This window comes from Pleurodeles waltl, chromosome 4_2 (genome assembly GCF_031143425.1).
Source record: "Pleurodeles waltl isolate 20211129_DDA chromosome 4_2, aPleWal1.hap1.20221129, whole genome shotgun sequence".
NCBI classification, from domain to species: Eukaryota; Metazoa; Chordata; class Amphibia; order Caudata; family Salamandridae; genus Pleurodeles; species Pleurodeles waltl.
This window is the reverse complement of record NC_090443.1, coordinates 886,329,465-886,346,625: the sequence shown is the minus strand read 5'-3', so window position 1 is coordinate 886,346,625 and position 17,161 is coordinate 886,329,465. Positions and strand designations below refer to the sequence as shown.

Sequence of the window (17,161 nt, the reverse complement as noted above, 5' to 3'; positions counted from 1 at the left end):
GCCAAAGTCATAGAGAAGACCGTCAACAAGCAACTTACCATCTTCCTTGAAGACCACAACCTACTCGACCCCTCTCAGTCCGGATTCCGAGCCAATCACAGCACAGAAACCACCCTCATCTTAGTCACAGACGACATCAGAACTCTGATGGACAACGGAGAAACAGTCGCCCTCATACTCCTCGACCTCTCGGCTGCCTTCAACACCATCTGCCACCGAACCCTAATATCCCGCCTCCGCTCCACCGGGATCCAAGGACAGGCCCTGGACTGGATCACCTCCTTTCCGCTCAGACCCCACCGAGATCATCTGCGGCGTCCCACAAGGCTCCTCGCTCAGCCCGACTCTCTTCTATATCTACATGAGCCCCCTCGCCGACATCGTACGCAAACACAACATCAACATCACCTCCTACGCCGATAACACTCAGCTGATACTTTCCCTCACCAAGGACCCCACCAGCGCCAAGACCAACCTGCAAGATGGAATGAAAGACGTCGCAGAATGGATTAAACTCAGCCGTCTGAAACTGAACTCAGACAAAACAGAAGTCCTCCTCCTCGGAAACACCCCGTCCGCCTGGGACGACTCCTGGTGGCCCACGGCCCTTGGCACTGCACCAACCCCCTCAGACCACACACGCAACCTCGGATTCATCCTGGACCCACTTCTCACCATGACCAAACAAGTCAACGCCGTATCATCCTCCTGCTTCCTCACCCTCTGCATGCTCCGAAAGATCTTCCGTTGGATCCCCGCCGACACCAGAAAGACCGTGACCCACGCCCTCGTCACGAGCCGCCTGGACTACGGCAACACCCTATATGCAGGAACCACCGCTAAACTCCAGAAACGTCTGCAGCGAATTCAAAACGCCTCCGCCTGCCTCGTCCTCGACATACCCCGCAACAGCCACATCTCCGCCCACCTGAGACACCTGCACTGGCTTTCCGTCAACAAAAGGATCACCTTTCGACTCCTCACCCACGCACACAAAGCCCTCCACAACAAGGGACCCGAATACCTCAACCGTCGCCTCAGTTTCTACACTCCCACCCGTCAACTTCGCTCAGCCAACCTCGCTCTCGCCGCCATCCCTCGCATCCGCCGCACCACAGCAGGTGGGAAATCCTTCTCCTACCTGGCAGCCAAGACATGGAATTCCCTCCCCACCAACCTCAGGACCACCCAGGAACACCTCGCATTCCGGAGGCAACTCACGACCTGGCTCTTCGAGCAGCAGTAACCCCATCCCCCTAGCGCCTTGAGACCCTCACGGGTGAGTTGCGCGCTTTATAAATGTTTATGATTTGATTTGATACTTCTGGGGAAAACGGTTCCTCAGCAGATAGCCAGAGCGGATTGAGTTCTGCCTAGTGTTTAGTTTTACTTGACTGGATTAGGGATTGCATTGTGACTGTGGGCCTAGAGTCCAGAAGAAAGTTACATACCTTTGGTAACAACCTTTATAAAAAAATACTTTATCTATATACAGATTCCTTCCCTGTTGAGCATTTCCAGGCACCAGACTGGATTGAGAAACTTTCATAGCTTTCCTGTGCCAGTAGGAAGTGCTTTAAACCATCTCCATGCCAGAGGCGAAGACCTGTCAAGATCAATGGAGCCATAAAGGGCTTACCACAGACCATTGTCGTCAGTTTCTGGTCCATTTTGTCCCTGCATAGAGAGGCAGTGACAAAGAATGACAAAGTGAGGTAGCCAGTGAAACAACCTTCCTGGAACTTTTTTTTACTGAGTCTCATGACCAACTTTCAGAAAAGAGGGATCAGTGAGGAATGTACAGGTAGACAGAGTATACATCAGAAAGACTGTTACCGAAAGTAAGTAACTTTTTCTTCTGACGGATACTTCTATCTGTTGAATAGATTCCAAAGCAGTTCATACCAGGAGGTGGGTCTGAAGGATTGGCCGTATAAGGAAAATTCCAGAGCAGCAAGAGTGCAAAATCACCATCGCTTCTCACCATCGAATCCAGATAGTAAGATTTAGCAAACGTATGAAAGAAAGCCCATGTTGCTGCTTGGAACACCTCTGGACCAAGCTGAGATGGAACCCTTTGTCACTTAATACTGGGCCTAGATTCCATGTGGCAATTCTTTCTTTGCAAATAAAGTATCTTGTGCACAAGATTATCAAACAGGAGAAGATTCTTTTCTGGACTGCCTTTACCCTTTTTGCTGCCCATGTATCCCATAAAAACCTGGTCGTCAGACCAGATCTCCTTGGCACGGTCACTGTAAATACTAACTGCACATTTAGAGTCCAGCTGGTGTAGTCTCTCCTCCTCCTTTGTGAGATGAGATGGAGGGCAAAATGTTTGAAGGGTACCAGCTTGCTATAGATGGCCACCAAATGTGAGAAGAAAACCACTTTAGTTAGTAGGAACACCTTGTCCGGGAAGAAGTATACGGTAGCCAACCATTCAGCACTTGCAACTCACTGACACGCCTTGCTGAAGTGACAGCAATCAAAAAAACAGCTTTCAAAGTCAAAAGTCTTAAGAGATTATGATTAAGGGGGGGAGACGGGGGAGCGGGTTTTTAAAAGAGTACCCTTCAAAAAGGTCTATACCAGACTCAGATCCCACTGTTGCATTGTAACAGGACTGACTGGAAACAGATCTGTGCGTGAATACAGAAATCTTATTATTACTGGAGACTTGAACAGGAATAGATGGTCCAGGAGGCAAAGGAATGCTGATGAGGCCACAAGATAAGGCAGCCAATGGTGAAGCAACAGGATAGGCACTTCCTGACACCAGTGACGTTACCAGTGTATTGCTTCCAGCACCAAGATGGAGTCAAGTAGACCCTACTGGCACAGAAGAGTTATGAAAGTTTCAGGATAATGGCTGGCAGCTAGAGATATTCAGCACTTGAAGAATCCGCAGGAAGGAATATTCATTAGAAGGAATATATTTATATACACACACACACAATATAGTTGAGGCTTTTCGCTCATTTCCACAACTGTATCAAATCATGCATTCATTACAACACTACATTGCAATACTAGCAGTCAGGTACTACAATAATATAGTAGTAGCAAATCATGCTGTCAGTTTTATAGAAGCACTAAATTGTGAATACATTTCTAGTTGTCTGCACTGATCAAGCCCCACAATGGCAAGGCTGAGTTGATTTATCATGCCATTGCAAATATATTTTGCACATGGACTTCCTTTAGGGGAATCTGCTGCTATACTTGGAGCACCCTTTTGAGCAGTTGCCAATGCTTTTGCTAACGCTGCTTTCAGGAGTCATAAGGACAGTAGCAGAACATTTACATTTTGTTGTTTGCAATATGTGCCCTTCCCCTAACCACCCAGAATAAATCAAGAGGATTTTGGTACAAGTGGCCAACCCCTAATGCTAACCGAGTAAGTTAAAGAGGGCACGGCATCACACATTTGATTTTTTTGGTAATGAACTAGGAAGCTATTGTTTAGATGCTGTGGTTTGTATTATGCTTCTTTTACAAAACAGGTCATCACAACATTTAAAAGTATAGAGAAACTGAAATACGCAGACCACTGACTAACACCTCAATTACTTGCATAATAAAGCTATCCTTACTTGCAATCAGATGTCTCTCACACACAAAGGACAAGAAGGAAATACTAACCGCAGTTTTTTAAAATTTCAAGAACTTTTATAAGAACATCTGGTTGAGTCATCTATGAGCAAAAAAAAGAACAAGGTTACACCACGAAAAAGAAATGCAATAATGAACAAAGCTTGTTTATGTGGATAAAAAAAAAAAAAAAAAAAAAATCAAGCAGGTCAATATATTTTATACTGTACATGTCGCCATTCAAAAGACTTGCCTACCTCTTTCTGAGGTCACTAAAATATATTTTACCTTGTGTAGGTCGCATATGCCTTGCATTATTGTGGCCTTTCCTTTCAGTCCAACACCAATACTCCTCAGGCCCAGGTCTGTCAGTTATAACATCTCATTTTCAGAGTCAATTAGTTTTATGCATCAATGCACTTTACCATAGACAAATAATGTAGCTTTTTTTTTTTTTTTTTTTTTAAGAATGTTCTGGGTGTTGCTGTTACTCATGTCAAAGGACAAATAAGTAATTAGAGGCACCAAGTTACAGAATGGTCAGGAAAGTGGTGCTGACATTTTACAATAGGAATTCCTACAAGAGTATGTAGTGAAATATGTGTTTTTGACCACTGACTTTGTGTTGCACCACTTTGCACCTGGATTAGCTGTCCAGTGTTCACCAGTTGCAGACTGCATTTTGTATTCAGTTTAACTGCCTATTGACTTTATTGCAGCGTTAGACACGGTCATGTGAAATGTGTTCTTATTTTTTCACATTGGAAACTGTGCTTGTTTTTGTGCTTTTTCTCACCGAAGGGCTAGGACATATTATCACCTAAGAATTAGTACATAATCTGGAGGAGTTAGGCAGTCAGCATGACAAGAATGTACCAGACTGATGTTTATATTGCAAGCAGGGAACAGTTTGACTTTGGGGAGGGGTGCGCCTTGGGATTCTGGCCAGGTCCAAACGCATTTCTTTCAAAGCTTACCTAAAGTAGCCAGCATTTTTTAATGTTTCTTTTTTTTATGGGAGGGTTTTTTCTAGAAAGCCCCTTCTCCGGTTCCTTAAGATATAAAAAAGACCTAGTGCAACAGTAAGTGGGAGAGTGGCCTCAATCAGGATTCTTAACGTTGGATGCCCGATATCTGTCGCGTGAGGGTGGTAATCTCTTTCTCGCAGGCGAAAGGTGTCATCGTTTTGCTGGCATGAGAAAGATTAAGAGCTTGGCAGGCCCTACGGTGATGCATTTTTACTTCATTATTTGCTTTGCATAATATAATATAACTACATATCTTTGCTGTGTACATTGCAGTTGAGAATCATTTTGATATATTTTCCTTTCATTGCTGTGACTATTTTGAAATGTATGCTTTCAACACGCTAATCTCCTTTTTAGGAACCTCGTGATGAAATAATAATAAATGTCTTCTTTCAACTGAGAAGTGCATTCCAGAGATGTTTGTCAGCTCGGTCATTAGTGAAAGCAAAACAGACTAAGATCCAGAAGCCTTGGGCAACGTGAGGGGCACATAATGAGCAGAAAGAAGTGAGTGAAAAAGATTTGATCATCTTAGTCAGATGACAGGTCAGGCCATGAACCGTGTGAGAAACAAAACAGAATTTGAGGAAAGGGGTTGGTAGCTCAGAGATGAGCAAGTCGGCCATTAGTCAGACTGGCAGGCCTTATGGGTCAGGCCAGCAAGACAGGGAAGTCTAACTTTGGGTAGGTTGGAAGACCGCCATGAGAGGGGTCGAGCTTGGGTAAGACAGGATAGTGGGAGTGAGGTGATCAGGCTCAATGGGGTAGAACCGGTAGGAAGAAGAGACTCTGAATGCTAAAATAGAGGCAAGGCAACGTCACCGGGGGAGTTCAGAGGGAGCACATATAAATCATATAAAGGGTATGTCACCTTGGTATTCTATGTGTGGCGGCTTTCAGAGGCCCTGAAACACCGGCGAGCTAAATAGAACGTGATTAACAGCAATGGGTTTTAATCGGTCCAGCTTTCATCATCACAATGTAAGGGTGACAACCGGCTGCCACTGTGGAAGGACTTTGATGGACAGCCCTTCACTTGACAGCTAAGTGTTGCATTTCCTCTGATATAGATTAATGCCAGTCAGCACTCTAAACAGAAACTGTAGTTTTCTTGGATGAAATAGGCTCTCCAGCAGGACGGAAATGCATAATTTGCATATTTTTTTCTAAATCAACAAGTAATACAGCTGTGTATTCACAAATAATCCACAACGTTCTTAACCTTGGACCAAGATGAAAAGTTAGCAAAGTAGTAAGTTAGACGCTCATCTGTATAATGGAGAGTGCTATGCATAAAGTGATAGTCACATTGTGTGGCTCAAATATATAGAAGGACAAGTTAATTACCTTTGGTAACGCCTTATCTGGTATAGACAATATCTAGTTGCAGATTCCTTACCTTAGAATTTCCCCAGGTGTCAGTCTGGACCTGGAGATTTTTCTTGAGTAGTACCCCTGCATGCTGTTAGGTGGCGTCGATCAGTTCTGCGTCCCTCGCTGCCCACGCCAGATATGACGATGTGGGTCCTATATAGGTGCTACCCCAGCGAGCCAACATAAATATCTTTTCACAAATTTCCACGCCAGAAGCGCAGAGCCATGAAGAACACTGACCAATGGTACATCAAGACCAGGGCCCTGAAAGGGGAGTCGCTGTACCTAAAAATCAGTTTGCAGAGCAGGGAGGATGGGTGGGTCAGTAAGGAATCTGCAACTAGGTATGGTCTCTACCAAATAAGCTGTTACCGAAGGTAAGTAACTTGTCCATCTGACAGAGACATCTAGTTGCAGATTCTACAGATACCCAAGCAATACCATCCCTGGAGGTGGATCTGTGAACTAACATCACACCACAAAGTCCAGCTGGACCGAACAGGCAAAGTGCCCATCCCTATGAACCAGCCTATCTAGGTAGTAGTGGTTGGTAAATATGTGCAGAGCTGCCCACGTTTCTGCTTGACAGATGTCCAGGACCGGAAATCTGCATGCCAACCCACAGGTTGCAGCTTTAGCTCTGATAGAATGAGCACGCAAACCCTCATGGGGTTGCTCTTGGCCAATGCATAGCACATTTTAATGCAGAGTACGACCCATGTGGAGATGGTTCTCCTATGCATTGCCTGACCTTTCTTCGCACTACCATAACCAATAAAGAGTTGATTATTGTAGGAAGTTGGCTCTGCATATACTATTTCAAAGTAAGAAATAGTGTGCACAGAGTCCAAGGGTTCCCCTTGGAGGTTAGATCGTGGCAAAAGTAGATAATTCGAATGCTCTATTTTGTGGTAGTGTGGTCGAGCAGTAGGCTTATCAGAGGGTAGTGTTAAGCATTTGTTGTACACACACAGGCAATAAATGAGGAACACACACTCAAAGACTTACTCCAGACCAATAGGTTTTATATTGAAAAATATATTTTCTTAGTTTATTTTAAGAACCACAGGTTCAAAATTTACAGTTAATACTTTAAATGTAAGGCACTTCACTTAGGTACTTTAGGAACTTTGAATGAAAACAATATCATGTATAGTCTTTATAGAAATGGCAATAAGGTATTTTCAAAGTGGACACAGTGCAAAAATCAACAGTTCCTGGGGGAGGTAAGTAAAGGTTAGATTAGGAGGTAAGTAAAACACTTACAAGTCTCAGTCCTGGGACATAGGCAGCCCACCGTTGGGGGTTCAAGGCAACCCCAAAGTTACCACACCAGTAGCTCAGGGACGGTCAGGTGTAGAGGTCAAAGAGGTGCCCAAAACACATAGGCGTTTATGGAGAACAGGGGTGCTCCGGTTCCAGTCTGCCAGCGGGTAAGTACCTGCGTCCTCGGGGGGCAGACCAGGGGGGGTTTTGTAGAGCACTGGGGGGACACAAATAGGCACACAAAATACACCCTCAGCGGCACAGGGGCGGGCGGGTGCAGTGTGCAAAGCAGGCATTGGGTTTCAGGTAGGAAACAATGGAGGGACCCGGGGGTCACTCTAGCGGTTCAGGAAGGCACGGTGGGGGGCTTCTTGGGACAGCCACCACCTGGGCTAGGCAGAGGGTCGCCTGGGGGTCACTCCTGCATCGAAGTTCGGTTCCTTCAGGTTCTGGGGGCTGCGGGTGCAGTGTTGGTTCCAGGCGTCGAGTCCCTTGTTACAGGCAGTCGCGGTCAGGGGGAGCCTCTGGATTCTCTCTGCAGGCGTCGCCATGGGGGATCGGGGAGGGGGGGGGGGGGAGGGCTCGTCTCTGGTTACTTACGGGCTCGCTGTCGCCGGGGAGTCCTCCCTGAGGTGTTGGTTTTCTGCAGGTCGAGCCGGGGGCGTTGGGTGTAGAGTGTAGAGTCTCACGCTTCCGGCGGGAAACGTGAAGTCTTTGGAATTTGCTTCTTTGTTGCAAAGAAGTAACTGGTTTTGAACAGGGCCCCTGTTCACAGGAGTTTCTTGGTCCTGTGATTCCAGGGCAGTCCTCTGAGGATTCAGAAGTCTGGTCCCTGTCGGATGCGTCGCTGGAGCAGGTTTTCGAAGTTGGAGACAAGCCGGTAGGGCTGGGGCCAAAACAGTTGTCGTCTTCCTCCTTCTCTGCAGGCTTGTAGGTCAGCAGTCCTTCTTTCTTCAGGTTGCAGGAATCTAGATTCCTAGGTTCTGGGTCGCCCTTAAATACTAAATTTAGGGGTGTGTTTAGGTCTAGGAGGGCAGTAGCCAATGGCTACTGTCCTGGAGGGTGGCTACACCCTCCCTGTGCCTCCTCCCTGAGGGGAGGGGGGCACATCCCTATTCCTATTGGGGAAATCCTCCAAAACTAAGATGGAGGATTTCTAAAGGCAGTGATCACCTCAGCTCAGGGCACCTTAGGGGCTGTCCTAACTGGTAGGTGACTCCTTGTTTTTCTCATTATCTCCCCTGGACTTGCATCTCCACTAGCTGGAGTGCCCTGGGGCATTGTAACACGAAGCCTGAGCCTTTGAGGCTCACTGCTAGGTGTTACAGTTCCTGCAGGGGGGAGGTGTTAAGCACCTCCACCCAGTGCAGGCTTTGTTTCTGTCCTCAGAGAGCACAAAGGCTCTCACCCCCGGGGGCCAGAAACTCGTCTCTCAGCAGCAGACTGGCACAGACCAGTCAGTCCTGCACTGAAGGATTGGGTAAAATACAGGGGGTATCGCTAAGATGCCCTCTGTGTGCATTTGTTAATATATCCAACATTGGCATCAGTGTGGGTTTATTATTCTGAGAAGTTTATTATTCTGAGAAGTTTGATACCAAACTTCCCAGTATCCATACCCATTATGGAGCTGTGGAGTCAGTTTTGACAAACTCCCAGACCATATACTTCATATGGCCACACTGTAGTTACAATGTTTAAGAATAGGTTTGGACACTGTAGGGGTATATTGCTCATGCAGCTATGCCCTCACCTGTGGTATAGTGCACCCTGCCTTAGGGCTGTAAGGCCTGCTAGAGGAGTGACTTACCTATGCCACAGGCAGTATTTTGTGGGCATGGCATCCTGAGGGGGTTGCCATGTCGACTTTGCCTTTTTCTCCCCACCAACACACACAATCTACAATGGCAGTGTGCATGTGTTAGGTGAGGGGTCCCTTAGGGTGGCACAACATATGCTGCAGCCCTTAGGGACCTTCCCTGGTCACAGGGCCCTTGGTACCACTGGTACCTTTTACAAGTGACTTATCTGTGTACCAGGGGTGTGCCAATTGTGGAAACAATGGTACATTTTAAGTGAAAGAACACTGGTGCTGGGGCCTGGTTAGCAGGGTCCCAGCACACTTCTCAGTCAAGTGAGCATCAATATCAGGCAAAAAGTGGGGGGCAACTGCAACAGGGAGCCATTTTCCTACATAATCTATTTACAATAGGAGATTTAAACAAGGAAGGCTGATCAGGCAGCCATAAGAAAGCAGAGATTGCACACAAATACCCTTTGAGTGCGCCTTGCTGGGCAAACAAACGTATAAACAAGAGAGGGGCGGAGAGGGGGGTCAACAGACTTGTCTGTTCATCACGCCACAAATTTCTTCCGAGGACAGATATATACCGTTTTGGTGGAGGGACGTCTGGCTGCCAAGACAATGTTACTGACTTTGGGTGGAAGTGCAAAAGCTGTGAACGGGCGCTGCTCAATCTTCACGCAAGAAGGTGGAAACTGGACAGGTTCAGGTGGAGAACCCTCCCCTCCTGCTGCAACAGAAAATCCTCCCAAAGGGGCAGTCTGATGGGAGGAAAGATAGACAGGCACAATAGATCGAGATACCAGACTAATCGAGCCCAGTCCAGAGCCACAAGGATTACTTGGGCCCTGTCGTTCTTGACCTTCTTGAGAACTCTGGGCAGAAGTGGTATGGGTGGAAAGGTGCCCAGGAGGCCTGAGTGCCCCTTTGAGACAAAATGCATCACTAAGCGAGTGCTGCTTAGAAACTCCAACGTGCAATGCTGCTGACATTGTGCGTTCTCTGCGGAGGCGAAGAGATGTAACCAGCGCTCTCCCCACTGCTGAAAAAGACCTTGCACCACCTCCCGATGGAGGCACCATTCATGATCGACCAAGAATTGTCAGATGAATTTGTTTGCTCTGATGTTCAGAGAGCCCGCCAGATGTTGAACCACCAAGAAAATGGTGCCCTGTTGTTCCAGCTATGTCCCGAGGCATAAAGCCTCTTGACAAAGGGTTCATGACTCCACCCCACCCTGCTTGTTGCAGTACCACATGGCGGTGTTGATGTCCGTGAACACCTGCACCACCTTCTCTTTGACAGAGGGAAGAAATGCTTTCAATGCCAGTCTTATTATCCAGAGCGCCAATACCTTGCTATGGAGTCCGGACCCCCTTGGAGACCAGATGCCGCTGATATCTGCCTCTTCTAGGTGGTCACCTCATCCCAGGAGTGATGCAGGTCACTACTGTCAGATCAAGTTGGGGAAAGGTAGAGGGATCTACCTCAGACCCAACTGCAGTTTGTAAGCCACCACTGCAGATGTCACGTAGCTCCCTTCCAGATCTGGACCATGTTAGAGAGATTCCCCTGATGCTGTGCCCATTGGAACTTCAGGTCCACTGCAGAGCCCACATATGCAATTTGGCATGTGTCACCAGCAGGATGCATGAGATCCAGCAGCCTCAGAGCCAGTCTCACTGAAATCCGAGATAGAGGCTGAAACATCAATATAGCCTGAATATCCTGGAGCCCGAAATTGCACTGTGTCCAGAACAGCTCCAATGAAAGGAAGCGTCTGAGAGGAAATGAGGTATAACTTTGGCACGTTTATAGTGAACCCTAATGAATGCAGGAGGTCCGCCGTAGTCTGGAGGTGGAAGACGACAGCCTGGGGAAAGCCCTCATGAACAGGCAGTCGTTGAGATAAGGGGAAGAGTAAAGCCCCTAATCTGCACAGGTGAGCTGTGACCACTGCCATCACCTTAGTTAACACCCAAGGGACACTGGGAGCATGGTGAACTAAAAGTGCTTGTGGCCCACTGAGAATGGCAAGTAACATCTGTGGGCAGCCAGGATGGGAAAGTGGAATTAAGCATCTTGCAAGTCCAACGCTACCATCCAGTCTCCGGGGTCCAGGGGAGAAAGAACCTGAGCCAGAGTGGACACTTTGAACTTCTTGAGGAAAGACTGACGGTCTAGGATGGGGCGGAGGCCCTTGGCCTATTTGGGCACCAGAAAGTAGCAGAAATAAACAACCACGACCTACTTCTAGCACAGGGACCCTCTCTATAGCTCCCTTGACCAAAAGAGCCGTAACCTCCTCACGCATAGGTGTCAAGTGAACCTCCATCATCCGATCGTAGGATGATGGCATGGATGGAGGAGTAGTCTCAAAGGAGAGGGAGTAGCCCCAGCGGAGTATTTGGAAAACCCACCTGTCTCACGTGATGGTCTGCCAGCAGAGCAGGTGATGGTGAATCCTGCCACCGACTGGTCCCTGGTGGGCAATCGTCAGACTAGGAAGGTTTGAATGCAGCTGTGTGTGTGTGTGTGTGTGTGTGTGTGTGAGGGGGGGATAAAAGGGGGAGTTGGCTTTTGACTTGGAGGGCTGGCTCCCTGATCCATGAGGACTGTGGATCCCACATTCCCAGCCATGCAGAGGCTGGGCGGCATGCGGAACAGATGGTGGGACACCACTTTTGTAGCAATGAAAGTGGTGAAAAGCTGACTGAGGGGGGAGAGGGGCAGTTGTGAGGCCCAAGGACCTGGCCGTAGCACAAGACTCCTTGAAGCGCTTGAGTGCAGAGTCTGCCTTTTCTCTGGAGACGGTTGTGATCAAAGCGCATGTCCATAAGGTTAGATTGGACATGCCCTGAAAAGGCAGATGTCCTAAACCAGGCGTGGTGCCCTAGGGCCACAGTCGATGCAACCACTCTGCCCACTAAGTCGGTCTTGTCCAGCCAACATCGGATCGTGAACTTTGCTGCGTCCCTCTCATCAGCAACAGCTTGACAGAGTACAGCCTGGGCCTTTTCCTGGACCTGTGGCAGCACTTGCGCAACCGTACCCCACAGCGTGTAGGAGTAACGGCCAAAAAAGGCATGCAGTGTTCATGGACCACAATGCCAGCCTGGAGGAAGAAACCATCTTCTTCACAACTTGGTCCAGCCTCTTGGATCACCTAGCCGGGGCTGCAGAAGGGAACGTGCCCTGGGATGTAGAGGCTTGCATAACCAAGCTCTCAGGGGTGGGCTGTTGCGTCAGGAATGCTGGGTCAGGTGGAGCAGGTAACAGTACTGCTCAGTGCAGCCCCTGTGCTGGGTTTGGACCAGGTACCCAGCAGGACATCATTAAGCACTTCAATAAAGGACAATAGAGGATCAAAAGATGAAGCATCAGGCTGGAGCACCTCTATCAGGAGGTTAGTCCTGACTGTCACCGAAAGCAGTTCGTGGCCCAGGACCTCGACCACGCTGCGCACCACCATGGAATAGGATGCTCCTTCCACAGTAGCCACGGAAGGAGAAGCAAATATGCCAGTATCTGGGGAATATCCAGACCACTGGCTTCTCCCAGGTTCCTACGCCAGCCCATAGGATCTTGGAGGTGGTATTCCAGAAGACCCAGCGGACGTCCTCCCTTTCCTCACTGTACCTCAACCCATAAGAATAAAGGGTCAGGATCCGGGACAACACTTGCACAATGCTGATTTGGCTCCATGTCAGTCGGCGATGGGGTAGACACCACCCGGGGGCATGGGCGGCATCAGGTGTACCATTGTCAGACAGGTGTCGCGGAGGGCGAGGTAGTTCAACCAACGCCAGTTCAGATCCAAGAACGGATCCATGGGTGCCACTGGAACTGAGGCCGAAGCTAACAGCGTCGGACCCGTGGGGGCCCCTTTGGACCCCACAGAGCCCAAGGGGGCTCTAGGAGGGTCGGACTGCCTAAAAATGAGTTGCATGGCCTCATAAAACTCTGAGTTGGGCAGAGGTTGCTTTGGCTCCAAGAAACTCAGAGGCATGGAGCCAAATCAGACACAAGCTCCGCAGACAGAGGCCTACAGCGACAACGCTCCCTTTCCCCCATCTTGAAAAATAGGGTAAAGTCGAAGAATGTTTGTTTTTCTTTGACTTCTTGTGTCTCAACTTAACCGATTGTCCCAAGGACCTGGAGTGGAACTACAATGGGGGAGAGCTCTGCAACCGATCCCGGAACCTTCATCTCAACCAAGATCGGGACCTACGTGGAGCCAACCGACGGGCCGCAAGGACGTTTAGGGACTGTTCTCACAAAGCCTTCGAATTCATGGCCTGGCATTCTGAGCACTACTTCAGGACATAGTTGCGCTCCAGGCACAGATAATTATGTTACATTTGAGGGAATACCTGCATGAGCATATATCTCCTGCTATGTCTTTGTTGATTATCAGACACAGTAAGTGAACAGTGAAGCTATTCTAAGTACATGTGCTGGACACTAATCATTACGAGTTCCTCAGCTACATGATGGCTTCTGTGACATTACGGATGTTCGGTATCAAACATCTTGTATTAAAAAACCATCCCTGAATCCAGTGATGGATTTATTAATACATGCACTCAAAGGGCACCTTACAGGTGCCGCCTGAAAAACCGAGCAACTCCTAGCATGGGAGCTGACTGGTCAAAACCAGTACAGCCACCTTAGACAGAGTTCTGGCCCCCTGAGGTCAGAGCCAATGCTCTTGAGTGCTCAGAACAAAGGCCTGCTCTGGGCAGAGGTGTGACCTCCTCTTCCAGGCACAATGGACATTCCAGGACAGGGAGCTTCAAAAGCCTTGTTGCCTTTGAAATGCAACCCAGGCTTCTCTAAATGGTAGAGAAGGCTGACCCCCAGTTCATGGCACCAGTTTTGACAGCAGGACTGGTGGGAAAGTTAGTTAAATTAGGAGGCGTGCCCACTTCATGCCAGTCCTACCCCTGAGGTGGACGAGCTGAAGTGGACACTACTTTTTAAAATTTCTACATCTTATGTGGAAGGAATTAGGCCCAATGGTTTATGGATATGTCCACTTCCCATAGAAAGTGGTCATAAGAAGGGTGTACTCACCCTAAAGGTGAATAGCCCATTGGCTACCACCTGCACTCACTGTAAGGCCCCTCAATTCAGTATTTAGGGGGCACCCCTTAACCCTATAACAGATTCCTGTTGACCTAAGAAGAGCTGAACACCACAGAAGTCGTACCTGCAAAGAAGACTGAAGACACTAACTGACTTGGCCCCAGACATACCGGTTTGTCTGCTGCCCTCAAAGAACCTGCACCCAAAAGACAACTTGTCCTGCAGGCCAGAGACCTCCAACGTCTTGGGAGGACTGCCTGCCTTCGATAAAGATCAAGAACTCCCACGGACAGTGAACCTATGCAAAAGAAACCAAGTCCAAAGAAGACGTTTTCTCCCTGAGAAGCCAAAAAACCACCTCAGGATCCACCTTTGCACCCAACTCCCTTAGCCCGAGTCCAGGTGGCCCACAGGTCCTGTGAAGGTTCCCCAGTGCTTCCTGCTGTGGGGTGACCCCTGCCAGACTCCACAACGACACCTGCAGCCTTAAGCCAAGGACTCCCACTGACCATGACCTGTTGGCTAAGCTGTTTCAGACACCAGAAGACACCCCGCGCCCGTAGCCCGTGGACTATGGACAGCTGGACCATTGGTGTCCTAACGACCCTTAGCATCTCTACTCACCTGAGCAGCTATGGGTTGTCCTCGCCAAGCCTCCAGGCCAGAGCCTGCAGCCTGTTTCTGAAACTGATCTCCTCCATTGGATATCATTGGGTGCCCAACGCTGTGCTGGCACTCAGCACCTGGCCGCCCCTGTGCCACTGAGTGTGTAAGTTTGGTGCTGCCTTGTTGCCTCCCTTGTACTTACATTTACTGCAGGAGATCGACCCTTGACCCTGTTTTACTCACCTGTGAGCAGCGCTTCATCGCTTACCCCCCTGCCTCCATTGGTTAACATTGGGGCCCAATGCTAGCAGCTAGCTGCCCCGGAGACCAACTTCGGACACCGGTTTTACTTACCTGTGAGCATCACATCTCTATTCACCCCCAGTCTCCAATGATTGGGCACCGACTCCACATTCGACCTCTGCACCTGGCTGCCCTGGTGCCCCTGGGGGTGCACTCTTGGTGATGATATGAATCTAGCCTGGTGTTAACCTAAAACCCGAAGGCTGGATTTTTAAGTTGTATACTTACCTGCAAAACTGCATTCTTGTTTTCATCCCATAGGTTAACATTGAAGGCTCTGAAAATTGCACTGTCGATTTTTAAAACTGAAAAGTATTTTTCATTTAAAAATACCTTACAACAAAGTTCTTTGGTTCAAAGCTTATATAAAAGCAACTGTTATTTTTCTAAATTGGTCTCAGATTTGTTCTTCAAATGTGTCATTTATTGCCTCTATGAGTACAACAAATGCTTAACACAACTCCTTTATAAGCCTAACTGCTTGTCCACACTACCACTAGACATATCTATTTCTACCTCTGCAAGCCTTTGGGGATCTTCACACAGTACTTCATTTGAGTGCAATATACAGAGAGCCAGCTTCCTACACTGATAAGCAGATTCTAATTACGAAGAGATGGGCAGGCCCCTGGGTTCACCTGGGTACGGCGCAAAAGTGTTGGAAAAATGGGGCAGTGGGCGGGGTAAAGGGCTATGCTAGAGCCAAAGACTCCAGAGTGTAGGGGGCTAAGCAGAAGAGAGGAGTCAGAAGCAAGATGACGGAGTAGGAAGACAGGACAGATGGGACTGCAGAATGTTTTTATGAGTTTAGAAGGTAAACGTATTACAAACAATTTGCTAGAAAAGGAGGCAGGCGCTCCTTGGGACAGCCTGGAGTTGTAAGGTGCTTGAGTTACACAAATAATGTAAACAAACATATCCCAACATCCCCTATTACTTCCCCACTCCCTCATACTCCCCCCTTAGGGTATCCTAGTCAGTGCCCTTCCATTGTTAGGTATCGACCCCCATTGGGGGGGAGAAAAGAAAGAAAGATAGAGAAAGACAGAAAGAAAGACAGAAAGAAAGAGAGAGAGACAGAAAGAAAGAGAGAGAGACAGAAAGAAAGAGAGAGAGACAGAAAGAAAGAGAGAGAGACAGAAAGAAAGAGAGAGAGAGAGAGAGAGAGAGAGAGAGAGAGAGAGAGAGAGAGAGAGAGAGAGAGAGAGAGAGAGAGAGAGAGAGAGAGAGAGACACAGAGAGACAGACATGATTTCAAGACTGAGTCACACACTGCCCTCCAGACCACCACATCATCAGCCAATCTTTCATCCCGTCTGTTTTCTTCATACGAGTCTCCTTGGCTAACATACATTCCACCACCTCCCTGTGCCAATATGCAAGCGCGGGCTGCCCCATCCAAGCAATGGCCACTCTGTGCCTTGCCAACACCAATGTCAGTTGTAGGAATTTTTAATTCTTTTTGTGACCTTTTGGTCTTTTCACATGCCCCAATATGCACTGCAGCAGTGTGTGTTCTATAGGGATGCTTGTGGTCCTCTGGAGGTCTGCCACTACCTATATCCAGAAGACATGTATCAACTGGCACTCCCATCCCCTTCCACGCCGCAATGGGGGACACGTTTAAGGACTTGGAGAGATGCGACAAAGTCCCCTGGGGGTCAGATATGTTCTATGCAGAAAATTATAATGGGTTAAGCTAAATTGGCCATTGTACAAGACTGTGTGTGTTTGTCCACATTTGCTGGACTATTCTCTTTCCTCTAATGGAGATACCAGATCTAACCCCCAGGCAGCTCGAGCCCTGATATGCAGTCCCAACGAATTCTCTCTAATCGCTTTATATAGTTGTACAATCAAATGTCGACCCCTCCGCACATCAGGAGGAGGTCTAGCATTCGCGATGTCTGTGGTGTAACGAGGTACGTGGGCCTGATTTGTTTGGCCATTTCCATCTGTCCTGGGTGATGGAAAAAAAAAGTCCCGGTGTAGGAAGCTGGCTCTGTATATACTATATCAAAATGAGGTATAGTGAGCACAGAGTCCAGGGGTTCCCCAAGAGGCTTAACAGAGGCGATAATACTAATGCTCTATTTGT

At 48.2% G+C, this 17,161-nt stretch overlaps 1 protein-coding gene across 6 annotated transcripts in view; it reads right to left on the bottom strand.

Annotated features, from left to right (window-relative positions):
- TUT4 (terminal uridylyl transferase 4) overlaps window positions 1–17,161 on the bottom strand; it is a 1,006,035-nt gene that overhangs the window by 786,603 nt on the left and 202,271 nt on the right. For all 6 annotated transcript variants that reach the window (XM_069232665.1, XM_069232664.1, XM_069232661.1 and 3 more), the window contains one exon: window positions 3,646–3,697. In XM_069232665.1, the coding sequence (XP_069088766.1) occupies window positions 3,646–3,697 (52 nt within the window). The remainder of the gene's footprint in view (window positions 1–3,645; window positions 3,698–17,161) is intronic.